Source organism: Globicephala melas, chromosome 9 (assembly GCF_963455315.2).
Source record: "Globicephala melas chromosome 9, mGloMel1.2, whole genome shotgun sequence".
NCBI classification, from domain to species: domain Eukaryota; kingdom Metazoa; phylum Chordata; class Mammalia; order Artiodactyla; family Delphinidae; genus Globicephala; species Globicephala melas.
In genome coordinates this window covers 68468684-68494209 of record NC_083322.1, presented here as the reverse complement: position 1 = coordinate 68494209, position 25526 = coordinate 68468684, and the positions used below count along the sequence as shown (strand labels likewise).

The 25526-nt window shown below is 34.5% G+C and overlaps 1 protein-coding gene across 1 annotated transcript in view; it reads left to right on the top strand.

The window, feature by feature from the left end:
* Positions 1-25526, top strand: part of CRPPA (CDP-L-ribitol pyrophosphorylase A) — a 303327-nt gene that overhangs the window by 104412 nt on the left and 173389 nt on the right. Inside the window, exon 6 of the mRNA XM_030857145.3 lies at positions 24169-24266. Coding sequence (XP_030713005.1) covers positions 24169-24266 — 98 coding nt within the window. The remainder of the gene's footprint in view (positions 1-24168; positions 24267-25526) is intronic.

The following is a 25526-nucleotide window of genomic DNA, read 5'->3' as shown; positions in this document are numbered from 1 at the left end:
ATCTCTTCCCTCTTGCATCTCTCTCCCACCTTCCCTGTCCCACTCCTCTAGGTGGTCACAAAGCACCGAGCTGATCTCCCTGTGCTATGTGTTTGCCATCAAATTTATATATGAAAACAATTTTAAAAACGTTTAAGAACTTTTTGGATTTCAGCATTGACTGTAACTTGGTGTGACCCTCTTTTAGATTTGATTCAGTGAAGGTGGAAAGAATATCTATTCTTTTTTCTATCCTCTGACATTGAGTTGAACCAAATTTATTGGTATTTTTTCTTTAGAATCTAAGGAACATAAATTATGGGAATAGATGGTCTTTCCCTCCCACCTTACCTCTCTACCTGCTTCCAGCACATGCATATTGAGCTCCAGTGTATATATCTATCTTTTTTCTTTCTTAAAATAGAGATGATATAATATTTGAATGTATGCACTTTCGTCAAGGTTTAAAACCAGGACTTGGAGCACATGGCACTCATGCCAGGTACTTTGTATGTTATTTCATTTGTTCTGTATAATGCTGTTAACATAGATATTACTGCTCTGAATTTTGCAAGTGGGAAAACTGAAACTTAGTGAGATTAGGTACTTTCCTCTAGGTCACATAGTAAGAACAGGATCCACAGTTTAATCCCGTTCTCCCTTCACCTTAAGCCTGACTCTATTCTGGGACGTGGCCACTTTGCACTTCTGAGTCATGTCCCTGCTCACATTGACCACTGAAGTGGATACTGGATTCAATCTCTCTCTTTGGTGGGTACAGCAAATGGCTTATAAAATCCAGCCTGCCCAGTTCAGGTTCTGTTGGGTTAAAACCGTGTCTTCAGCTGGGAAGAATGATCACACAATTGATGCTGAAGATGTTATCTCCTAGTGCTGTGCTAAGCACACAGTAGTATTCTAGAGAGTTTGGGAGTGTGGGAAAAGCAGATAGTATTGAAACTGCAGATTTCTAGACAAGACTAGAGAAAGAATAAAAATTAAAATTCAAAATCAGAATAATAGTTTCAAAATGATGGTTTGGGTACTGTTTCTTTCATTTTTAAATTCTGGGAGTTTAACATTCCTCACTGAGCCATAACAGCTTTTCCTCTTCTAGAATGGAACTTGTTTTCTCTGTGGTATGAGTGCTTAGTTTTCTGTAAGTTGTCTTTCCTGTGCTGCTTTATTTACTTCAATACCAGTTATTGCTGGCCAACGTATTATATTCTGATGTAACTATTTTCTTGTTTACTAAGTGTTTTTCAAACTATAAAATATTTCTAGGATAAATGTCCAAACTTGTAAGAGCTTTTCGTATTCCCAGATTGACTTGTCACTGGAACAGCATGTATATTTTAAGGTCCTTCTTAATTTATGTTCAAGTCCGTCTCTTCAGTAGGGGAATTTTGATGTAACTAACTTCAGGCAAGCTTTTGATGCTAAAATCCTCAAGTTATGGTTTATAGCAAGTCTCAAAATCTGACTTTTATTTTATGTTGTTAGATAAGTTTTATTTTTAAGCTTAATTTATTTTACTGTCAGTATATTTACGTGGATTTCCATTTATAGTGAACTGTTCAATAATAGGAAACATGTATATAAGTAGTACTCTCAGATTTCTTTTACAGTCTTTCACACACACAACTTTGAAAAATGTACAGTGAGTCACAAATTTACTCTTATGTAAAACAAAGCATTTTTAATACTCCTTTTTCTGAGGTAGAGAATTGGATTCGGTCATTGTTCTGTAATGTTTAACTCTTTTAGGCTTCGGTGTGTGAAATTTAAAACATAAACTTTTCTAGGGAGTCGTGTGGTTAATTGGTGCAGCAAGACTCTGGGTTGACTGACAGGTTTGTGAAGAGCCACTTAACAAGGAGATACTGTACTTTTGTCACATAAGCTGGTTGAACCCACCCAAGCCTGCTCTGTGGGCTCAGACCTACGCAAACTATTAAAATGGTTACAGCAGTAACATACTTTATCTAGATTTACATGTACCATGCAAACAGTCCCAAACACTTGATTTACTGTGTTGACCATATCATGGCAAAAGGATCAATACTGTATGCTAAAATTTTCTAAGATGGAAATCCCCTAAGGGATTTCTAAATAAAACATTGCATTTATTTTCTACCATCATCCTTGATCACATATTTTAATATTTTTAATTTTCTGGCTGGAGTGTTTTAAAAATAATTGTATTTTGTTCTCTCCTGGTTATGATTGTACAAACCCAAGTAGGCTAGTACTGTAAAAAAGCCTCATGGTACTTATATAAAAATGGAAAAAACAGGTAACATTGATAATCATTTCATTTTTAACTGGCTTTAATTAATATTACTTAAAATAGTTAATATTAATGTTCATATAGAAATTCATGTCTTTCCCCAGTCATTATGTAACGTTTTCCATTTGCTAAGAACTTTATTTTAAAGGAAATTGATTTCTTGGAAATACCGTATCGCCTATTGGTTCAGAACTTTAGACTTTATTCTGAAAATAGATTTTTATTTTCAGCATCATTGATACAGGTGATTTCTTTCAGTGTCAAGTATTTATGCACAGTCAAGCTATAAATCCCCATATGCCTGCTTTTTTGTTTCATACAATTTTTTAAAGGAATTAAATCAGTAAGCAAGCAATTGAATTCTTTTCTGCTTATACATTGAAAGTAGCTGAATATACTTTTCAGTTGTCTCTGACTGAAAGGAATAAAATCAAATCACATGTGGATAAAACTGATTCAGTGTTCCTGAGATTTAGGAAGATTCGTGGTGTTATAGTGTGTATTTTATGCATATGGAGAAACTAATGCCTTTGTTTTTTAGTGATCCTTTAATATCTTCACATAAAATCATAGCATTTTAAGTGCATAGCCTTTTCAAATCTTCTCAAATTGAAAAGGTGAGAAACTTTAAATCAGTTTTCTACATCTGTAGAACTCTAGGTTTTTCTTTTCTGATGAGAAAAACTCATCAGGTTTTTCTTGCTAAATAGCCAGTGATGATGCCATTTTATTTTCAACCATGCTTTTTGGACAATGCAAAGCTAAGATTTACATGGAAACTGTAATTTTTTGATGTGTCTGGCTATTGACGATGATACTTCATTTTCCAAATTTTCACATTAATACCATAACTTGTTTGTAAATACTACACTTTTTGTTCTTCACTCTCTTGAGTAGTCCTGTCATTGTATCTTACGTGACTCTGTATCGACATTTGCATCAAGCTTTAATTAGTGAGAACAGGAAGGCTGCAATATGATTTAATAGCAATTTGTTTTCCTTGGACTCTTACTGGAAAAAAAATGTAAATTAGAAAGTTAAATATTCGGGTCAAGATTAAAGAAAGTGGAGTTCACTTTTTTGTTTAACTTTATAATTTCCTTAATTTGTCATTAGTGAGATGCTAATTCAAGCATAAGCAAGTAAATCTGTCATGTTCAGAAACTTCTAAGGTCACAGTGAGGTATTAAGTAACTAGTTAAATAAGACTTAATAACAGACAAAAGCCAGCCAGTTAGGCTTAACTCTGATGTAGGTAGGAAAAAACAACAAAAATGCAAACATGACACTTATGCTTTAAGTAATAATACAATACATTTTATAAATATCCTGATGAGTCACTAGCCTTAGAAAATTGCATTTCCTTCAAATTTACTTCTGTTAACTAAGAAAGAATATATACTTTGAAAAGAAAAAAAAGTTTCGCATCGTTTTCTTGGAAAACAGTAATATCCTTACATGTAAAAACACGTGCAGGAGACAAGATGTCACATGTCTGATTCTTATTTTCAGTTGCAAGGTAGGAAACTTCATTTGGTATTCAGTGACTCATTTAAAAATGTGGTTAAGATCTGATATAAAACATCTTAAAAAAAAATCTGCCTTCCCGATGTCCTCCAGGTAGAATATGTACAGTTGAGAAGGAAGCCAATTTACAAAGACCACTTTGACCTTTTAATGTGGGTCTGTATTTCTTTCTCAAATCTCTATCCCTGTTGTCCACTTGTCCTGTAGTCATGGCTTGTTGACTGCTTCTCTTTGCTTGACGGCCTGCTGCCCTTACTGTTCTAAGAGCTTCCTTTAGATAGGTGTTCAGAGAAACCTTAGTCATCTTACTACAGATGAAACTGAGATAGGGATTTCAGTGCTCAACAGTGGTGATTCTGTTTGACTCCTTTAAAATTGTTCATGTGAGACAGAAAATAGACTCTAAGATTGGCTTTTGATTCAGTGAACTGAACAGGAGAATAGAAGATGACTGCCCCCACTTTGAATGGCTTAGGACTTGACATCTTTTGGAAATGACTATTTCTGGATTTGATATAGTTGTTTCTTACTTACCTATGAACACAAAAATTTTGGCTCAAGAGGTCAGTATAGTGGATGAGACCTGATGGAATTCATCGTGTTAGATGTTTCTAAGAAAATGGAAAACTGACTTTTGGATTTTTTGCCTACTTGCTTCTAGAACTAATCTAGTATTTAGGTTTACTTCTCTCTTCACCACTGAGTTTGAAAATTTTTTGTAAAATACAAATACCATCCTGAGCACTCATGTGTCCCTACTCATGATTAATTGATGGAAGCATATGTCTAGGTATTCCTTGCTCCTTGTTAATGTGTCAGTGGGCTTATCACACGGTAAAGAGGAAGCTGTGCATGTTAGAGATTTTACATATTACTGTTTTGTGAAGTTAAATGAAGATTCCAAATTGCATCTGTTTTCTAACCCTTCAAGTAAGACTGGATACTTTATGTATACCGAGAGTTCTAATATTCAAGGACAATTAGAGGAATTTCTAAAAGATGAGTATATTATAAATTAGATTTTGACCTCATTTGTTAACTTTGAGATTATACATTATGCCTCCTATATAGGACTTTTAGTTAGAATAACACTGAAATTAAACACTTAGGAAAACACATTATGTATGAATATATTTTGTTAAACTGTATATTCTAACCAAAGGTGGCTAAGTTGTAGGTTGCGAATCACGTTAAACTGGGGGATTGAAAGCTCTTAAAGAATTCCATTGTACTTACAACTAGATTGAAACTTGAGAAAATTGCAAAAGAGTTTGGCAGATGAAGCTGTGATACATTGAAAACTTGGGCATTCCGGATATCTATGCTAAGAGTCCTTTGATGCACCTCCGGGGTAGGTGGTTGGAATTGTGTTAATGTTCTTCTCTGCTACAGAGAGATAAGCGGAGGCAGAGGAGCATCCTCTGTTGGAAGGTCCACCATGTCTTTTCTCCTTCTTCCACTTGGAGTTAATAGTATGTAGCTGTAGCATTGAAGGGACCTGCACAAGAGGACAGCTGACCTTCTGAGTTGTTGTCTCTATTTTATATCCTTATGGGCTTCAGTTAATGCTTAATTGGTTTTGGTATTGAGAGTGTTGTCTTCTCTGGTATATTGTGACCTAGTGAACCAGCTGAGACTTTTATGTTACTTTCTAAGTCTCTAAGCATCTGATTTAGGGTTCTGTTGAAGAGTATTCTTAACTCTTGCCTGATTAAGTATGCAAATGAGAGACAGTGTAATTTTGCTTTTGAAGTTTAGAGGTTTAGATGGTCTCTGCTCTTTTGGCATGAGGCGGACAGCATTGTTAGATAAGCAGCTATCAACCACAACGTGGTCTTGTTATGTGACTAGGGAGTCATGGGAGGCATGTAACCAGGTACTTCATTTCTACCATGTTTCATTGACTCTAAGGTGCCATTGCTTGTAAGAAGCAATGTTATTTTTATACCATTGAGAAAAGAAAAATGCTGGCAATTAAACTACAATGTAATGTTTTATTTTCACTTAGAAACTTATAAACATATTTATTAAATGAGCTCTTTTATGTTTATTTAGGCATATATTTTTATCACACTTATTCATATATAAAAAGACACAGGCAGAGTTCTGTTTTTGGGTAAGATGGAGCAAGCTCACTCCACTCTGTTTCTCCTAGCAAATGAATCTATATGGACAGAATACATAGAACAGCTGTTTGAGGCTTCAAAGTAAATAGTACAGGTGGATTAACGAGTAAGACCCAATTTTGAAGTACTACCTAACTGGCAGTGAATTATGTCAGGCTCTGTTATGTCCTGACCTGGCTCCAATGCAGCCCTGGGTCCATTGTCCAGAAGTGGGCATTGGAGTTGACAGACCTCCAAGAAAAGCCCCTTAATTCTGATCAGAGAAGCAGGAAAGGAATTTCCTAATGTTCAGAAAGTGAAGATATCTCTTCTTTTTTCTTTTCTCTCTCAGTGCTTTAATTCCCAGGCAATCATGTGGCAATAGTGACATTGGCAATGGCATCAGTGGGGGCCCAGAGAAGCCTAAAATTCTGAGGGAAATGAACATTCCTCTTAATCAGAGTTGCTATGATTCTAAGAGGTGGGATGACCACTGTTGCTGTTCTTAATTTCTCCTGTTGCTTACCTTTGGACGCAGGTGCAATCATGGGAAATGTGTGCAAAATGGGATAAATAGGATCCCAGCTTTCTGGTAGGAGTGATGAAAAGGGATGCACTAAAGAAGTGGAATGTACAGGGAGAGGTTGGAGGTGAGAGAGGATACTACTCAAATGTACAGGATATGATCTGAGGTCAGTTAACATGCAAAGAGTCAGGAAAATCTAAACTCACATGGGAAAGGACAATTAATAGATACCCATGCTGAGGTGGCACAGATGTTGGAATTTTCTGAAAAATACTTTAAAGCACTGATTATAAAAATGCAACAAATAAGGGAAAATGCTCTTGAAAGATGAAAAGTCTCAGCGAAGGCATAGAGAAAATAGAGAAGAACCAAACAAAAATCTTAAAACTGAAAAAAAGAAGATAACCAAAATAAAAAACTTACTGGATGGGCTTAATAACAGAATGGAGATGGCAGAGTGCCACTGAAGTTAAAAATATATCATTGGAAGTTTTTTTTTCTGAACTACAGAATGAAAAGAAATGGGGAAAAAAATTAACAGTACTCAGCATCTGTGGGAATGCAGCAGGTCATCTGAATCCTGGAAGCAGAGGAAAAAGTGCAGTACAGAAAAAAACATTTGAAGAAACTATGAATAAAAACTTCCCAAATTTGATAAAAGACATAAAACTGCAGATTCAAGAAGCTCAGGTAACTGCACCATGATAACCCCAAATATGTCCATATCCAGATACTTCCTTCATAAGCAAACTGCTGAAAACTAAGACAAAAATCTTGAAAGTAACCAGAGAGAAATGATGCATTGCTTATAAAGGAACGATAATTTGAATGAATATAAATTTCTTATTAGAAAACATGGGAACCAGAAGAAAGTAGAATACGATTTTTAAAGTGCTAAAAACGAATATTATTAACTCAGTATTCTATATCCAGCAAAAAAAAAAAAAAAAAAGAAAAATTACCCTTCAGGAATAAAGGTAAAATAAAAACAATTTCAGGTAATGGAAAAAAAAGATAATTTTGTTGCCAAAAGGTGTACTCTAAAAGAATATCTCAGCAGAGCCTTTCATGCAAAGGAGATGATGCCAGAAGGAATCTAGGAATATCAGGAATTAAGGAAGAGCAACAGAATCAATAAATAGAATAGACTCACATAATTCTTTTTACATTTTTAAACTATTTATAGGTTGAAAGCAAAGGTAATATTTTCTGATGAGTTTTTCTATGTATGAGACAGCTGCAGTATTGTAGATAACTAAGTGCAACATAAAAACAGTAAGGTAAAGGGACCTATAATACCATGGTTAGGTTTCTACATTTTACTTGCTGTGGTAAAATATTTTATGTAGACTCTAAAAGGTTAAATATGAATATTGAAATCCCTAGAGCAACCACTTAAAAAAACTATACAAAGAGATTAGATCAGAAACACAAGAGATAAAACCGAATACTAAAAACAAGTTTAAACCAGAAGAGAAAGGAGAAATAGAGGAACACAAAACAAAGGGAGAAAACGAAAATATAAATAATAAAATAGATGACCTAAATCCAAATATATCAGTAATTTCATTAAACGTCGGTGGTTTCGGCACACCAACTAAAAGATAAGAAGACCAAACGTAAGGTAGATAGCTAGTGGGAAGCAGCCGCATAGCACAGGGAGATCAGCTCGGTGCTTTGTGACCGCCTGGAGGGGTGGGATAGGGAGGGTGGGAGGGAGGGAGACACAAGCGGGAAGAGATATGGGAACATATGTATATATATAACTGATTCATTTTGTTGTGAAGCTGAAACTAACATACCATTGTAAAGCAATTATACTCCAGTAAAGATGTTTAAAAAAAAAAAAAAAAGATGAAGATTTTAGGATGGATATTAAGGTTCGACCCAACTGTATGCTGCCTACAAGAGTTTACTTTCAACATGATGTTTTAAAGGTAGGTTATAAGTAAATAAAAGTAAAAGTACATACCATGTATTCACTAATCAAAAGAAAACTGGATGGCTATATTAATATCAAAGTAATAAAAAAGTACCTTACATAATAAAAGGATAAATTCACCAGAAAGACATAATTCTAAATGTATATCCATTTAACTGCAGAGCTTCAAAATATACTTAGCGCGAACTGACCAAAATGAAGGGAAAAATAGACAAATCAACAATTATAGCTGGAAACTGCAATACTTCTCTAAGTATTTGCTGGAATCAATAGAAGATCAACAAGGATATAGAAAGAGTAAAGAGTACCACCAACTAACTTGATCTAATTTACACAAAACTTTCCACCCAGCAGTAGAAGAATAAACATTCCTTTCAAGTGCACCGAGAACATTCTCCAAGACAGAATGTACCCTGGGTAATAAAACAAATATTAACAAATTTAGAGGAATTGAAAGCATGCAAAGTATGTTCTCTGACAATAATAGAAACAAACTAGAAATCGATAATAGGTAAAAGAAAAACCGTCAAGCTTGGAAAATAAACATTAAATCAACTGTGTCCAAGAGAAAATCTCAAGATAAATTAGAGAATATTTTGAACTTCAGTAAAATGACATCACACTTTGTAGAATGCTGCTAAAACAGTACCTAAATGCTTATATTAGAAATGAAGAAAGATCTTGAATCAATGATCTGAGTTGCTGTGTTAAGGAACTAGAAATAGAGGAGCAGTGCAAACTGAAAGCAAGCAGTGGCAAGGAAATTATAAAGAGCAGAAATTAATGAAGTTGAAAACAAAATGTCAGAGACAAAAAACCTAAAGCTGGTTACCTGAAAGGATTAATAACACTAATAAACCTATCATGAGACTGCAAAAAGAAAGGAAGACACAACTGGAAATGTTACACAATTGTTGGTGGCAATGAAAATGGCACAGCTACACTGAAATGCTGTTGACAGTTCTTATAGCGAGAAAAACACATTTACTGTATGATCCAGCATCCCATTCCAATGCATTTACCCTAGAGAAAGGAAAACTTACTTTCACACAGGAAACTGTAGGTAACTCTTTATAGCAGTTCTGTTCATAATCATCAGAAGCATGGAACAATCCACATATCCTTCAGCGGATGAACTGGTGAACTGGTACCACCTATACAATGGAATGCAACTCAAATGAATGTATATGAATTGTCCATATACAAAATAACTTAATCTCAGAGGAATCATACTGAATGATCTCAAAAGGTTTGAGATCTCAACTGATCTCAAAAGGTTATATTTTGAATGATTCCATTTATATGATTTAAAAAAGTTTTAATTTTATTTTAGAGCATAGTTGAGTAACCATGTTGTGTTAGTTTCAGGTGTACAGCAGAGTGATTCAGTTATACATATACATGTATCTATTCTTTTTCAAATTATTTTCCCATTTAGGTTATTACAGAATATTGAGCAGAGTTCCATGTGCTATACAGTAGGTCCTTGTTGGTTATCTGTTTTATATTTTGTCTTTTTATATTTTTTATTATTTAAATTACAAAAATTTATTTTATGTTGCAGTATAGTTGACTAGCAATGATATTCTTGGAGAGACAGAAATGTAGTAACAAGGAATACATCAGAGGTTGCTTAGGCCAGGGAGCTGGGGAGGGGGTGAGTACAAAAAGATGGCATGAAGGATTGAACTGCTTTGTATTATGACTGTGGTGGTCGTTACACAAATCCGTAATGTTACAATCATGGAAATGACCACCGTATACACGAAAAGGTAATTTTACTGAATGCTAATAGAGGTTAAGTGTATCTTTATAAGGCCCTGATGGGCAGCAATTCTATGATGCCATCCCTATTTCAGAGAAGTTATACAGAGGAAAAATGGAAGTTTCAATCAATGAAATATTAAGTACTTAAGTACTGAAAGTTTGCCAGTTATTTCATTAAAAGCTACAGAAGAAGATTTCATTTTCGCCCCAGAGTGATGTCATTTGCTCTTACATTCTGTTATGCCTTAACGTTTGGGAAAGGGGAATGCCAGAGCCTGTGGAGAATTCTCTTTACTCCATGAACCTGTGAGACTGTCGTTTGACGTGTATTACTCCAATAAAAAAAGGTGGGGAAACTCCTGGGTAAGATGCTGAATTGGGGAAGTATCTCATCTTCTTTACTGATTCTATTAGCATGTGGAGTGCTTGAGGGCCTTCACATCAGACCAGGTTGCCCGGTTTGAATCCTGGCTCCTGAGTTTACTAGCTGTATAATCCCAGGTGAGTCATTTGTATCATCATCTCTAATGAGGCCATTATGATTTTGCTGGCTAGATTTTGGTTAGAATTTAATATATGCTTTTTATAACACAGAATAATAATAATAATTAATTGTCAGTCACTCAGTGAGCAATAATCCAGTGGTTTGGCCGAGTTACTCTGGGCCTCAATCGTTTTCTACTTTAAGGGAGGCTAATATCTTCTATTTATTAGTAACATTGCATTGATTCATTAGAATTTAAAGGACTCCCTAAGATGTTTTGAGCTCTTAAAGCATAGAGCCTTATAAATAAAAATACCATTGCTCTTATTTTTTCATGTTATTGGTAGTTTTCATCTAAGTTAAATTGTTGAAAGTTTACTGATCGCTTTAATAGCATGTTACAGACCTTTTTGTATCCTTATGTGCTATACTGAAGACCTAATTTTGTCCCTTGATCATATATAAAGGTACTTTCTGAATGAATAGAAGTACAGATGAAAAGACTAGTGTACTTTCAGGTAATTTTTTTTTTTAAATTTCGTAAAACTTTTTATTGTCAAATAACCCACAGATACTGAAATCTAAAACTAATTTGTAGCTTAAAGAATAATGCACATGTTTGCATAACATCACCCAGATCATGAAGAGAACTTTGCCACGCACCTCAGAAGCCCTTTCCTGTATTTTGTAGTGGCTAACCAGATTTTATAGAAATCTCCTCCTCATATTTCTTTTGAACTTTATCACTCAAATGTGCATCCCTCAACACTGCAGTTTGGTTGTGATAATTTTTTTAAACGACATTTAAAATCTCAACCTACAGGTTCCTTATCCCTTTATTTTGCTTGCACTTTGTCTTTTGCTGAATTTAGGCCATGTAATTTGTAGCTTTTCTTCTCTTTTGAATTTTGATGGGTACATATTTATGCATGGTACAGTTCTTTATGTTTTTCTTTCATCTACAAAGTCATAGCTGGATCTAGAAGCTTGGTCAGATTTAGTTTCATCTTTTTTCTCAAGACTAGAGATGGTGTGAATTTTTTGTTAGGAGACACCTAATGTCTGGTTACATAATTTTGTGATGATAGCAGCCATTGATACTCAATGCCTGTATTGTTAAGAGGTTGTGTAGGTAGTTCAGAATCATGATATATATATTTGAATTCTATTAATTAGTTTTCAGGTATTGAGGTATTTTCATAAATAAACTTTACTCATCTATTTACTTACCCAGTGGTACAGTTTATATGACAAAAATAAATGCTTGATTATTTTTCTTTATCAGTTTTCAAGCAAAAGAATCATCATTCTCTAAAGTTACCAATTATTTTGTGTGTGTTTCATAAAGATGAAATACTTCGTAAGTTCATAATGGTACTTCCAATTCAATATTAAGTTGTATCTTACTTCCCGCACATTGAGAATTATGGTTATCAAAGCTACAGGGAATAATAGAATTAGAATATTTTGTAAACATTCGTTCATTTTATTCAACAGTGCACACCCTAGGTCTCAAAGTATCAATATTAATGCTATAAACCAATGTTATTTCCATAAAAAATTAAACAATTTTTCCTACATATACTGTCCCCATTTACTCTCCTCCATTTTTTTGTTTACACTGTATGTTTTCAGGTCGTATAGCTGTTATACAGTGTCTGTTTTAACTTAAGCTCTCATTTAGTCGCAGTTCTGCTAGTAACTCTGTTTTATGCTATTCATCGACAATTTTGTTCACATCTCTCTAGACTTTGGTTATCTGAAGCTTGAGCTCTGGTACATTTCTTAGGAAAGTTTCCTGGGAAACTGTTTACTTAATTCACGTTGATAACTGCTTGTGCTTTATACTTGAAAGTTAGTTTTGCAGAATGTAAAATCCTTGGCTCATATATTTTCCCTGGCATAACTTAAAATATGTTCCTCTATTTTTCTTACGTAAAGTCCTAAAGATTATCTCATTTTTATTCCGTTATCTGTTTCTGTTCTTTTTGTCTATGTGCCCAAAGGAATGATTTTTTTTTTAAGTGTAGTAATTTTGCTACAAAATGTCTTGGTATTGATTTTTATTGGTAAATATTTGCAGGTATTGATATGTGATGTACTTGTGTGTGTATGGGTGTTTGTGTATCATTTTTAGTAGTCTCTTTTTTCTTCATAGATTTCTATTATGTTTATGTTAGATCATCTTTACCTAACTTTAATGTTTATTACTTTATATTGAATGTTTATTTAAAAAAATTTATTTTTACCTTTTTCTCTTAAAGTATTATTTGTTAGTTTTATACATGTGTCACTTCTAGTATAGTCTTCATTTCTTAAATGATCTTTTCTTCTATTTTGAGCTCTTTTCTGAGTTCTGCAACCTAATTTGAGTTTTTAAAATTCCAAATCAAATGGTTGTTTCATGTATTGTTTCATTAGCTCACTGGTTTTTAGCTTGTTTTGAAACAGATTACGGTTTTGATTGGTTTGATGGGCACATCTTTCTGGCATGTTCTCATTATTTTTAAAGGTGTTATTCTGTTCCTTATTGTCTTTTTGCTTATGATAATTTTGTGTGGGGTTTGGCTTTGATATTTTTCCATTATTCATTTGGATGTGAAGTTAATTTTCTTGAATTTGAAGAGGAAGACACTTTGACGATAGCTCAAAGATCTCCCTCTTTTGTTGCTTTCTTGTGGTGTCCACAAATGTGGAAGCACAATTCTAATATTTTTCTGGCTCTGTTCTCCTATCACACTTTCAGGTGGATCTCCTCTTTCTTTTGACTTTGGCTGCATTGAGTCTTCATTGCTGTGCGCAGGCTTTCTCTACTTGTGGCGAGCGGGAGCTACTCTTCATTGTGGTGTGTGGGCTTCTCATTGTGGTGGCTTCTCTTGTTGCAGAGCATGGGCTCTAGGTGCGTGGGCTTCAGTAGTTGTGGCACAGGGGCTCAGTTGCTCCATGGCATGTGGGATCTTCCCCGACCAGGGCTCGAACCCGTGTTCCCTGCATTGGCAGGTGGATTCTTAACCACTGCACCACCAGGGAAGCCCGTCCTGTGTAATTTTGATTCCACTTCCAAGTTCTCTTTTAGTTGGACCCTGTGCTGAAGGTGGTGTGTCAATTTTCACAGTACGTACACTTTTCCTTCAGACCTAACCAATTTCTCTTGTATTAACCCCACAAAAAGTTATTTTCGTGGGTAAAACTCCTCCAGTTAGGGCTGCTCTTCTTAAATTTTCAGTGACTATCTGTTGGCAAACTTTAAGGTTCTTCTGTTAACCAATCTGTCAGACACCCTGTTTTACTGATCCCTCTACTTGTTCCCAGATAGAGTCCAGTATTTCAGGTCTTGCATCATTGTTGTTGGTTTGTTTTCATTTGGCTGCATCATGAGGATTATGATGAAACCTTTGTATCTAAGTTTATTGAAAATGTTGTCCATGAGTTTTTGATTTTGCTATTCAATTTTGTTTTTATATGGGGATTCTTAGAAATTAAAAACCGTTCCTTTGCGGTCAATGCCACTTTTCAAGAATTCCTTTTTTTTTTTCTCTTTTAAATAAATAATTTTTAGTGTTGGTATTGAGCAGAATACTGCAAATGAATTGAGATGTTTCTTTCAAAATAATTCTCTTAATCATAGGTCACCTTCATGTGCATAATTAAATATTTTCTACTTCTTTCCATATGGAAACTAGTAAATGTATGTATATCTGTATATTCTCAAAGGGAAGAGAAAATAATCTGTGTGTACCTAGTAAAGTGAATATGATTCTTAAATGTTAAGTCTACAAAACTTGGAGTTACGTTGTATTGAAGGCATTTTTTTAAGGCTGACCTTATTTTTTACTTTTTCTTCTAGAAAATAGAGATTTAAGATAAGTATTTTAACCTGGCTATTTCAAAGTTAGGAAGGTTTTTATATTTAAAGTTATTTGTTTTGAAGCAAAATTGTTGCATTTTTAAATTTCCTTTCTCTGAAGTTAGATTCTCCTGATATAATTTCCTGATCTCTTTCTAGATATCTAGTTACTTCCTTATATTCACAAATTTGTTTTGTATCCTTTCCTAGAAAATGAGATACGAGATATAGTCTTTTATTCAACAATGCTAATTTTTATTCAACAAATTTTAGATAAGAGAATTTGTATATTAGTTCATAACAGAGTACAAAAACTGGGTGGCCTAAACAACAGAAATTTATTTTCTCACAATTCTGGAGGCTGGAAGTCTAAGATCATGATTTTGTCAGGGTTGGATTTTTCTGACGCTTTTCTGCTTGACTTGTGGATGGCCATCTTCTACCTGTGTCTTCACAGAGTCTTCCCTCTGTGCATGTCTGTGTGTACATTTCTTCTTTTCATAAAGACATCAGTCATGTTGGATTAGAGCTCACCCTAATGTCTTCATTTTAACTTGATTAGCTCTTAAAGTGCCTATCTCCAAATACAGCCACATTCTCAGAGACTGGGGTTTAGAGCTCCAACATACGCATTTTGAGGGGGACACAATTCACACCCTAACAGTGTTTTAGTTATGCTCGTAGCCCAGAGATGGAAACTAATCAATGTTCAATACCTTCTTGGAGCCCTATGCTAAAACCTGGGGGTAATGTTGGGAAATTATAAGTTACAGAGTTAGGAGTTTGTGATTTTGTGGGAGAGAAAGACAAATAGATAATATAATCCAATGTAAAAACTATAATGAAAGTAAAATAAAAATGTAGAACAGGATGAGAGGGAAAAATACCGTTTAGGATGCTAACTTCACGTGGACTCGAGTTAAAAGCTTAAAGTTCACAATTCATGGCAGTATGACCTTGGGCAATTTACTGGCTTTATAGCCTCGCTTAACTCATCTGTAAAATGGGGAGAATAATTTCTCTCCTTGGTTGTTGTGATGATTAAATGAAATGATGTATAAAAGTATCTACCGCAGTAAAAAGCCAAAGCAATATTAGCAATAATTATAGAATGTGATGAGTACTAAATAATCAGAATGAATGCACTGACAACCAGAATGATTGCTGGCTGTAAGGAACTGATGTGGCTCTGTTGGTGTGTACTGTCTGACCATCTCCTTTGCCAGTAGACTTACTAGGGTCACAGTATGTGTGGATTTCTTTCCACTTCTGAAACTACACTGAGGGGCCTTTTCCCATGAACGTTCAAATTCAGCAATGCAGTGGTTACCTGGATATAAGGAGAATCCTAGTTGTGTGGCTATACGTGTTTGAGAGAGATATCATTATGTATCAGAATTGGGGGTTTGGAGATGGGGGGTACTGTAGTTTCACAAAATTCTTCCTGCTCGTTCTGTTCCTCCCTCCTTTTTTCTTCTCCTCTCACCAAAATACATCTAAAGCATTTGCCTAGTGTTACTAATGCAGATGGTGCTTGATGTAGTCCTCACTGGAGAATTAGACAAGGAAATGTGATGGCACTGCAGGCGGGGGGATCATGAACATTATTGCAAAGATCATGATGTGTCCAGGGAATTGTAGGTGGTATTATTTGGTGGCTGAAGAATGAGGTGTAAAGCCCAACGTGTTGTGGGTGATTATATGTTGCCCTGTATAAAATATATGGAGGTGGGAATCCTCTGGTCAGGACTTTAGAATTATGAGTTATCTGTTGAAGAATGCTTAAAATGTTTTTGCCAGTGAATTAGTTAGAGTTCTCCAGAGAAACACAACAAATGAGATATATACATACACAATAAGGAATTGGCATACATGATTACAGATTATTAAGACTGACAAGTCCAAACTCTACAAAGCCAATGTCCCAGTTCAAGTCCAAAGGCCAGCAGACTACTGTAGAATCAGGAAGAGGCATGTTTCAGTTTGAAGGCTGTTATACAGGAGAATCATCTCTTACTTGGGGGGAGGCTCAACGTTTTCTTTTATTCAGGTCTTAAAATGATTGGATGAGGCCCACCCACATAAGAGAGAGCAATCTGCTTTACTTAGTTTACAGATATAAATGTTAAACTCATCTAAAAACACCATGACCAATACCCAAATTATGTTTGGGCAAATATCTGGGCACCCTGTGTCCCAGGCAAGTTGACATACAAAATTAATCATTATAGCCAGTAAAGTAAAATCAAGTTGCACATTATTTATTTTTGGCATTATTATTAATTATTGACAATCATACATATTCTTTGACCATTTAGAAGTTGTCATGCATGGGGATGAGGTATTAACTGAAAATTCTGAGCTTATTAATTATTGCTTACAGCTTTTAATTCTAACTTGTCGATTTCCAAGTTATGTTCCAGTTTGAATTTTATGTTGTCACTATGAGAGCTGTGCAACACTAGATGTGATATATAAATGAAGTTATTCAGTGTAAATCAGAGTACTTGTTAAAAATGATTTTGAGGGGAGGGATGTACCCTAGTGCTTTAGATATCAAAATATTTCATCATGTGACACAGGTGCCTTTTAGAAAGATTTTTAAAAAGCTGTTTAAAAGAGAGGGTAGTATGAAAACTAAAACTCAGAGAATAATATTAGTCATCAAGTTGACTGGTCAGGTATGATTTAAAGTTAATTTCAACGTTTTTCCAATTTATCCTTAGGTCTTTTTTGGGGCGAGAACAAAGAGTAGATTCTTGTGTTAGAGTTTTTATGATTCCAGGAAGTGAAATGACTTTATGGTTTTTCCCCAGTGCTATTGTTTTTATTTTAAACTCTAAATGTTTCTAAGAAGTGCTTTATTAATAGTTAGAACAGCAGATCAAGAATTTTAAAAACTTCTTTTTTCTTTTGATTTCATCATTAACCTCAAGGAAGTTGATAAATACTTTGTTTGCATTGAGAAATAATAAGGATTAATCATATTAATGATTGGAAAGTGTTTTGTGGTTCATGAAAAAAGTGAATTTTAAATAATGTGCCTTTTTTCCCCGTCTTCGTGAGTTGGGGGATACTAGAATAACTGTGGAAGAGAGGAGGTTCAATTTATTTGAGCCCTGTTCCTACAGCTTACATTCTTTCCCATTTTGGCCCTCCATCTGCATGGTACAAGTACAGTTATGGCAGATGCCTGTTTTTGATGAAGATCTTAAGTACATCAACGTTTTCAGTTAAGCCTGTCAGTGCATGTTTGTGGATTCATTAATAGAAATCATGTAAGATGTTTCAGCCTAGGTCTAATGGACAAACTAAGATATGAACGATTAGAGCTAGTAGGTATCCATTTTAGCTTCAGAGGATTTAAGTGATGAAAACAGGGGACTATTGATTACTCAAGATGTGTATTCCATTACTATATAAAACTACTGCATATTTGGTGAAACTTTGAAACTTGAAAAGCAGGGGGACAAAGTTGATAGGGATTGTTTATCAAACTCTGAAATGTTAAGACCACAAAGGCACCATTTGGAATTAGAGATGGGTTGTATTTTGGTAAGATAAAAGGAATCTTAACTTATATTCATAGTGAATGTATATGACCATGATAGCATTTATTCTGCGAATATTTATTGGGGATATACTTGTACAAAGCATTCTGGATAACTTTACACATATTAATTCATACAATCTCATTAATTCTCATGTGGTATCTTTTATTATTCCCATGTCTCCTGTTTTTCTTTTAGATACTTATAAACTCCTTATAGAAAATTTGGCTTTACATAGTAATTGTTAGTCTCATCTCGTTTCATACATGTAAAATGCTGTCAAAGTATGAATATACTATTTTCAGATAGAGAATTTGTATAAGATCTTGAAAAATTGCATTTACCTCAATAATTTAACAAATATTGGACACCCAAGAAGTGCCTCATACTTATAATTGAAATACAAACATTGCGTTTTTTCTTATAATATTGCCTTTAAAATATTGGGCACGAAATGTCTAAATTGTAAACTCCAGTGAGCCATGCAGATCAGAGAAGGAGTTGGGTGGGTTTGGGTTTCTTTAAAAATTTCACACTGAAATATCAAAGGGAAATGAGTAACCCAACACATTTTTTTTCCTCACTAAATTCGTCATCCTTCAGTTGCCACAATATGGAGATGAGAGAAAACTACAAACTTATCCCCAAATTATTATACTCAAAAAGACTTATACCATTTTGATGGGATTAATCAGCTATCGTAGGTAATTTTTATGTTTTTTTAAAGATAGAGAAACCTTTTATAAACCTCACATTATAGAAAATCAGTGCAGTGAGTAAGCAGAGGTTTTCAACCTGGCTGAACATTAGAATCACTTTTGGAGCTTCAGAAAGTACAGGCGAGAATTTTGTTGGATGAGTTATAAGCATATGTATTTTAAAAATGTAAAGGCAAAACAAAAAGGTACTGAGAGTTGATTCTTAAGTGCAGCCATGTTTGAGAACCAGTTGAACCTAGTTTAGACTTTAAATGACCTTAGCCGGATAGAAAATTTATCATTGTTGGTGCTAAATGGTATTGATATGGACTGTAGACACTTTTAGAAAGTGGCCAGTCTGGCACAGACTTCCATGTGGAATACAAGTAACTGGGAATTACAAGAAGTCAGCAGACAATACAGAAACCAACAAGATAAAAGATTGACTTTGTTCATTATTATGTTACACTGTCTTGAATCTAGGTCCTTATTTATGTTTTGCTCAGTTGATCTTTAATAAACAGAATTAATTTTTTAATAAATTTATCCAGCTTTATTGAGATATAATTGATGTAAAACATTTTAAGTTGTACAATATGATGGTTTGTTACATGTACATATTGTGAAATGATTATCACAAATAAGGTTAGGTAACAGATCCATCACCTCACGTAATTAAAAATTTAGAGAGATGAATTTTAAAGTCCTCTACTATTTATATGTGTGTATGTGTGTGTATATAAATCTATTTTTAATTGTATCTTATTTGTTTCTTGGGTTAGAATATTTTTTTATTTTAATATACTTTCAAACTTCAAAGATGGCAAGAATAGTACATATAACTTCCATCTGTCTTTTACCCAGATCACCAGTTCACGGATTTTTTACATTTTGACCCATTTGCTCTATCATTTGTTTATATGTGAGCTCATTACCATTTCTTCTTGTGTATGTTCATGCTGTCTTTTGCTCTTTCTCTCTCTCTCTCTAGCTTTCTCCTTCTCTATCTCACAGAATTGTGAGATACTTAGTGGGTGTTTTAATCTGTTAAATTTATGGCAACTTCTTGCACAATAGCAGACTAATAAGGACAATAAAATTAATAATCCGTGAGTCAAATGAGAAATCACAGTGGAAACTAGAAGTGTACCAGGTTAGAAAAAAATGAATGAAATCTTTTAAATTGAAAATGAAATAATTTAAACTGAAAAATATCACAATGTTTGATGTATAAATAAAACTGTTATTAGAGGAGAATTTAGAGCCTTCAATGTTGATCCTTGAACAACATGGGGTTTGGAACCTGACCTTCCTCACAGTATAAAATTTGTGGATAGCTTTACAGTTGGCTTTCTGTGTCCACAGTTTTGGATCTGTAGATTTAACCAATCACACTCATGTAGTACTGTACTATGTACGTATTGAGAAAAACAGGTGTAAGTGGACTCTCGCAGTTCGAACCTGTATTGTTCAAGGGTTGACTGTATTAGAATAAAGGAAAAGCACAAAAGCTCACTATTTTTTTTCTTTTGTAAGAAATTAGAACAGTGAACTAAATCTATAGATAGTAAATGAAGAAGATATTGAAGAAAATACTGAACATTCATAAGTTAGAAGACAAGCATAAGAGAGAATCAACACAACTTTTATTTGAAAATGTTAATAAAATTGATAAAACCTTGGTAAAAATGATCATGAAAAATATTGAAGGCTCAAATAATTATTATCAGAAATGAAAAAAGAGCATCAGTGATGATCCTATAGACATTGCAATGAGATGTGAGCAACTTTGTTCGTCAGCTTGGGCTGCCATAATGAAATACCATAGACTAGATGGCTTAAACAACAGGAATTTATTTCTCACAGTTCTGGAAGTTGGGAATTCCAAGATAAAGGTGCTAGCTGATTCATTTTCCAGATAAGGGCTCTCCTCTGGGCTTGCAGACAGCTACTTGCTTGCTGAATCCTCACATGGATGTGAGAGGAAGGTTCTGGTGTTTTTTCCTCTTTTTATAAAGGCACTAATCCCATCATGTGGACTTCACCCTATGAGATGATCTTCACTTCATGATCTCATCTAAACCTAATCACCTCCCAAGGACCCTACTACCTAATACCATCACATTGGGGGGTTAAAACCTTCAACACGAATTTTGGGGGAACAGAAACATTCAGTCCATAGCTTTATGCTAATAGACTTAAATTTAGGTTAAATGAACACATTCATAGGCAAATACAACTAGGAAAAGTTGTTCATCCATTTAAGATATTGAATCTAATTAAAAACGCTACCACAAAGACAGTTGGCTTTTACCAGTGAATTTTACAGAAACATTGAAAAGAAGAAATAACAACAGTCATACACATTTCTTCAGAAAATAGAAAAAGAGAGAACTTTCCAACCCATTACATGAAGGCAGTATAAATGTTTACTAAACCTCTCACAAGGACCTTATAAGAATAAAATTACAGGCTAATTTTTATCATGAACATAGAAGCAAAATTCTAAAGGCTGCATTATCAGATTAAAAAATTATGATTTGGAAAAAAGGAAATAAAATTTTGTTCACAATTGACATGTTTGTATATATAAAAAATTTGAAATAACTTGTAAACCCTTAGAATTTATAAGTGAATTTAGCAGTTACTAAATGCAAAGACTGTATAGAAATCTTAAGATATTTTTATACGTCAACAAGTAGAAAATGCAACTAAAGATATTATTTACAATAGCATCAATAATGTTTTTTAGAAATTTAACAGAAGTTGCAAAAAGACTCTACACTGGAGACTGTAAAACACTGAGAAAAATTAAGAAAGATCTCAATAAATAGAGGAATATATTATGTTTATAATTGAAAGGCTTCTGATTTTAAAGATGTCATTTTTGTCTAAAAAGCAGGTGAGGGACTTGCCCGGCTGTCCAGTGGTTAGGACTCCGTGCTTCCACTGCAGGGGGCCCCAGTTCCATCCCTTAATAGGGGAACTAAGATCCCTCAAGCTGCACACATGACCAAAATACTTAAAAGTAAATAAATAGGTGATTTTGTGCAAACTTATTGTAAAATGTATATGGTAATGCAAAGATTCCCGAACAAAAAGCTATTTAGAACAGCTGACACGTGGCAAAAAATTAATGCCAAATTGATTTTGAGTTACTTCATTTTATTTATACAGTTGATCTTTGGGCAACATGGGTGTTAGAGGCACTGACCCTCACAAAATTGAAAATCCACATATAATTTATAGTCAGCCTTCCTTATCTGTGGCTTTAACCAACTGAGGATCATATAGCACTGTACTATTTCCTATTGAAAAAAATCTGTGTATAAGTGGACACTTTGCAATTCAAACCCATGTGCAAGGGCTAACTGTATCTCAGTTTTGGAGGGGGATAATGTCCATTTTAATTTGTTGTTGATTTACATTTGATAGAGGTTGGAATTCTATAAAGGATATATGATGAAACAAGGGAAATCTGCATATGTTGTGTTTTGTTTTAAAAAGTATTGTTAATGCATTATTTTATGAATTAGTCAGAATTGTGGTACCATTATATATGTAGTAAATTACTTTGTACTTACACAGTAAATTTTTTATTATAATGTTTTTGGTGTATGTGAAAGAAGCATTTGGAAATGTAACTGGATTTTTGCTAGGACATTACAAAGTCCAGATTTCTCCAAATATTTAAGAGAATACAATACATACATTTGAATTAACTTGGTTTTCAAAAGCTACTGCTCGTACTATAGTTACATCTAAAGCTTTCAGGACACTCTAGGTATTCAGGAAAGCATGGGACCTTCATGTTCTGGCTTCACTGAGTATACCACTTCATAGCTCCCTGCTAAATCATCCAATGATTTTTTGAGTACTTATCTTGTCTCTTGTCACAATAAGTTTATGCTTGTACCCTTTCTACCCCAATACATTAAATTTTTAAAAAATCTTGTTTCTCTTAATCACTTTCAAAGCCTCTTGGCTCTACTAAGCAAAGTTTACCTTTCAAGAGTGAGCTCCTTGCTGATTTTAGCATAAAGATTTATTGAATCTTGTCAACCAATTTCCCTTTCTAATCACAGTGATGTTCCATAGCACTTAATATCTGTACCCTCCATTTGTGTTCTTAATTATATTTAATTTTATTAGGCTTGTGTAACTTAAAATTATGGACATTTTCAAGTTGGTAGGAACCTGAATCTGTCACATAGATTCACAATAATATTGTTTGCAGGGTCATCATGAGACATAGTGTGAATATCGGGTGTGGCTCTTGGAACATATACTATTATTGTTAAGTGGGAGGTAGGTAGTAACAGGAATACCATTAACTGGTGACATTATTATTTTAAATGTTTTGGACTTCCCTGGTGGTCCAGTGGTTAAGACTCCACGCCTCCACACTTCCAATGCAGGGACATGGGTTTGATCCATGGTTGGGAAACTAAGATCCCACATGCCGTGCGGCGAGGCCAACCAAACCAAACCAAAACAAAACAAAAATCTCTCTTAGAATTAATAAAACAGCTGTGACTTATTGAAAAAGAAAATAAAGTTTGGTTCTCCCCAGCTTTTTTTTGAAGAATCATTAACTATTGCTAGAACAGTGTTTCTAGAGAGCCTGTTATGTGGAGTTGCCAGTGTAAGAAGCAGCTAGGTCCTAAGTTAAACTCACGTTTGGTTTGGGACTCCTATTTAAAACGAGACTTTAAAAAAAAATCCATGACATAATACCATGAAATGTGTTCTTAACTGGCAGCAGTATAGCCATTTCTTAGTATTTTAGATCTGTTTACTGTAAAGGAGGACTGCACGTATTTGGGGAGAGTGCATCCAGGGTTTACAAAGGTGAATATCACTATGTCATACCGCTTATGATTTTAAATTATATCATCTCAAGCCTTCCAAATTCGAAGAAACCTATTTTTGACTATTTTCACTTGTTGTGGTAATAGTTAAACAGGCAGGAATTTAATTGAATTGACTGGAATGACAAGGAAAATGCTGTGCGTAGCCAGGGCACCAGGTGGCACAGTGAGCTGTACGCAGGAGACATCTTATGACCTAACCAGAGGATCTGCCTGGGAGATGGGATTCAATCAGATTCTGGGAGATTCCTTGTACATGTGGAAGGATTGAATTCTTGAGCCAAGTAGCTGTCACCTGCAGTTACTCTCTTCAAATATATCCAAAGATCCTTATTTCTGTTGCTTACATGATGTCCTGTTTACCCACCCACAAAATGTTAAAGGCATAGATTTACTGACTTGGATGGTCAGTTGAGTCCGGGACATCTCTGTGCAGTCCAAGTCACTCCACTTGGCCTAAAACCCACACCTCCCTATTCTTGTTCAATAGTTATGAACAGCGGGTTAGTATAGGTTTCAGCATACTAGGGCTTTGTTCCATATTCTGTTTGAAACAATATTATTTTTCTTTTTTATCTCAGAAAGAATTTCACAACAAATTTGTGTAGTTATGGACACAAAAGAAGATGAAGAACATGTAGGTCATCGTCTTGAAGAAATGCTAAAAAATGAATTAAATGTAAGTATTCAAAGATCCAGTTTGATAAAATACATTTGATTGCTACAGATTTTTATCATACAAAGATGCTTTCCTTGAGAAGACATAAAAGTACTTTCAAGCTAATTTTCGTATTTTGCTGTAATGAAATCCTGTGTTTTGCCATCACTTTTGACTTGAAATACAATTAGTTCCCCTTCTCCACTCCTCTTCTGGATTTCCTCCCCACCTTCATTCTCCGAGTTCTATTTCTCCTTTAAAATTCAGCGTCAGTGTGACTTCTTTAGAAAGCCCCCCACCCCCACCCCGCCCCGGTGCACATGAGCCCCTGCGTGAGGTTGACACTTGTCTTGAGAATCACAGTGGCCAGCACATGCTAGATGCTTACTAAAGTTTGTTGAATACATGAAGAAAAGAAAGAGATTAAGGAGAGAGAGAGAAAAAAGAAACAGATATGCAAAAGATAGCATAATTATGACATTGAAGAAGTGAATGGATGTTTCTTGCCCCCCCCCCCTTGGAACTGATCAAGGTCCAGGTTAACCTCATATTTAATATTAGGGTGAAGGAAATGCAAGAAGTAGCCGTGAATGTGAAGCGGTGTATAGGAATTATTTACTACTTTTACCCCTAAGGACATCCATTATTTTTGTGACAGTTTTGTGCTTTGAAATGTTTTGCTTGCCAAGGTGATTTTATTGTTTTCATCAGTTTCCTTGTTTTCATTAAAATGTGTAACTGCCTGGGTTTATGATCAACATGTCATGGCTTTTTAACAACATACGTAATTCTAGTTGAAAGCAAAAGGAAAAAGTTTATTTTAGTAAGCTAGTTCTATCATGATAGCACAGTCAGTAAAGAGAACAGGCTCTGGTATCAGATTGCCAGTACTCGGATGTCTGTTTTATTGCCTCATTTCCTTATCTTAAATTGAAAATGTTAATAACATCTGCACTGTAAAGTTGTTGGGACAACTGAACTTTAAAAATGTATTTTAATGTGCTTAGAAAAGCATCTGCCATACCGTAAGTTTTCAACGAATATGAACCATAAGAGACTTAACAATGGCGTCTATTAACATCTCAACTCGTCAGTTGAGATGAAGGTGTGTTAGTATTAAGTAGTAGATACTACGAGCTCCCAAATTTCAGTCCTGTATTAAATACATGAACTGTTAAATACATAGATTCCTGGAATGTGTAAATATTTAGTGAATCATCTGGGATAAGTTCTGGAATTTCAGTTTTTAACAAGCTCCCCGTGGTCGTTTTGATGGCAGTC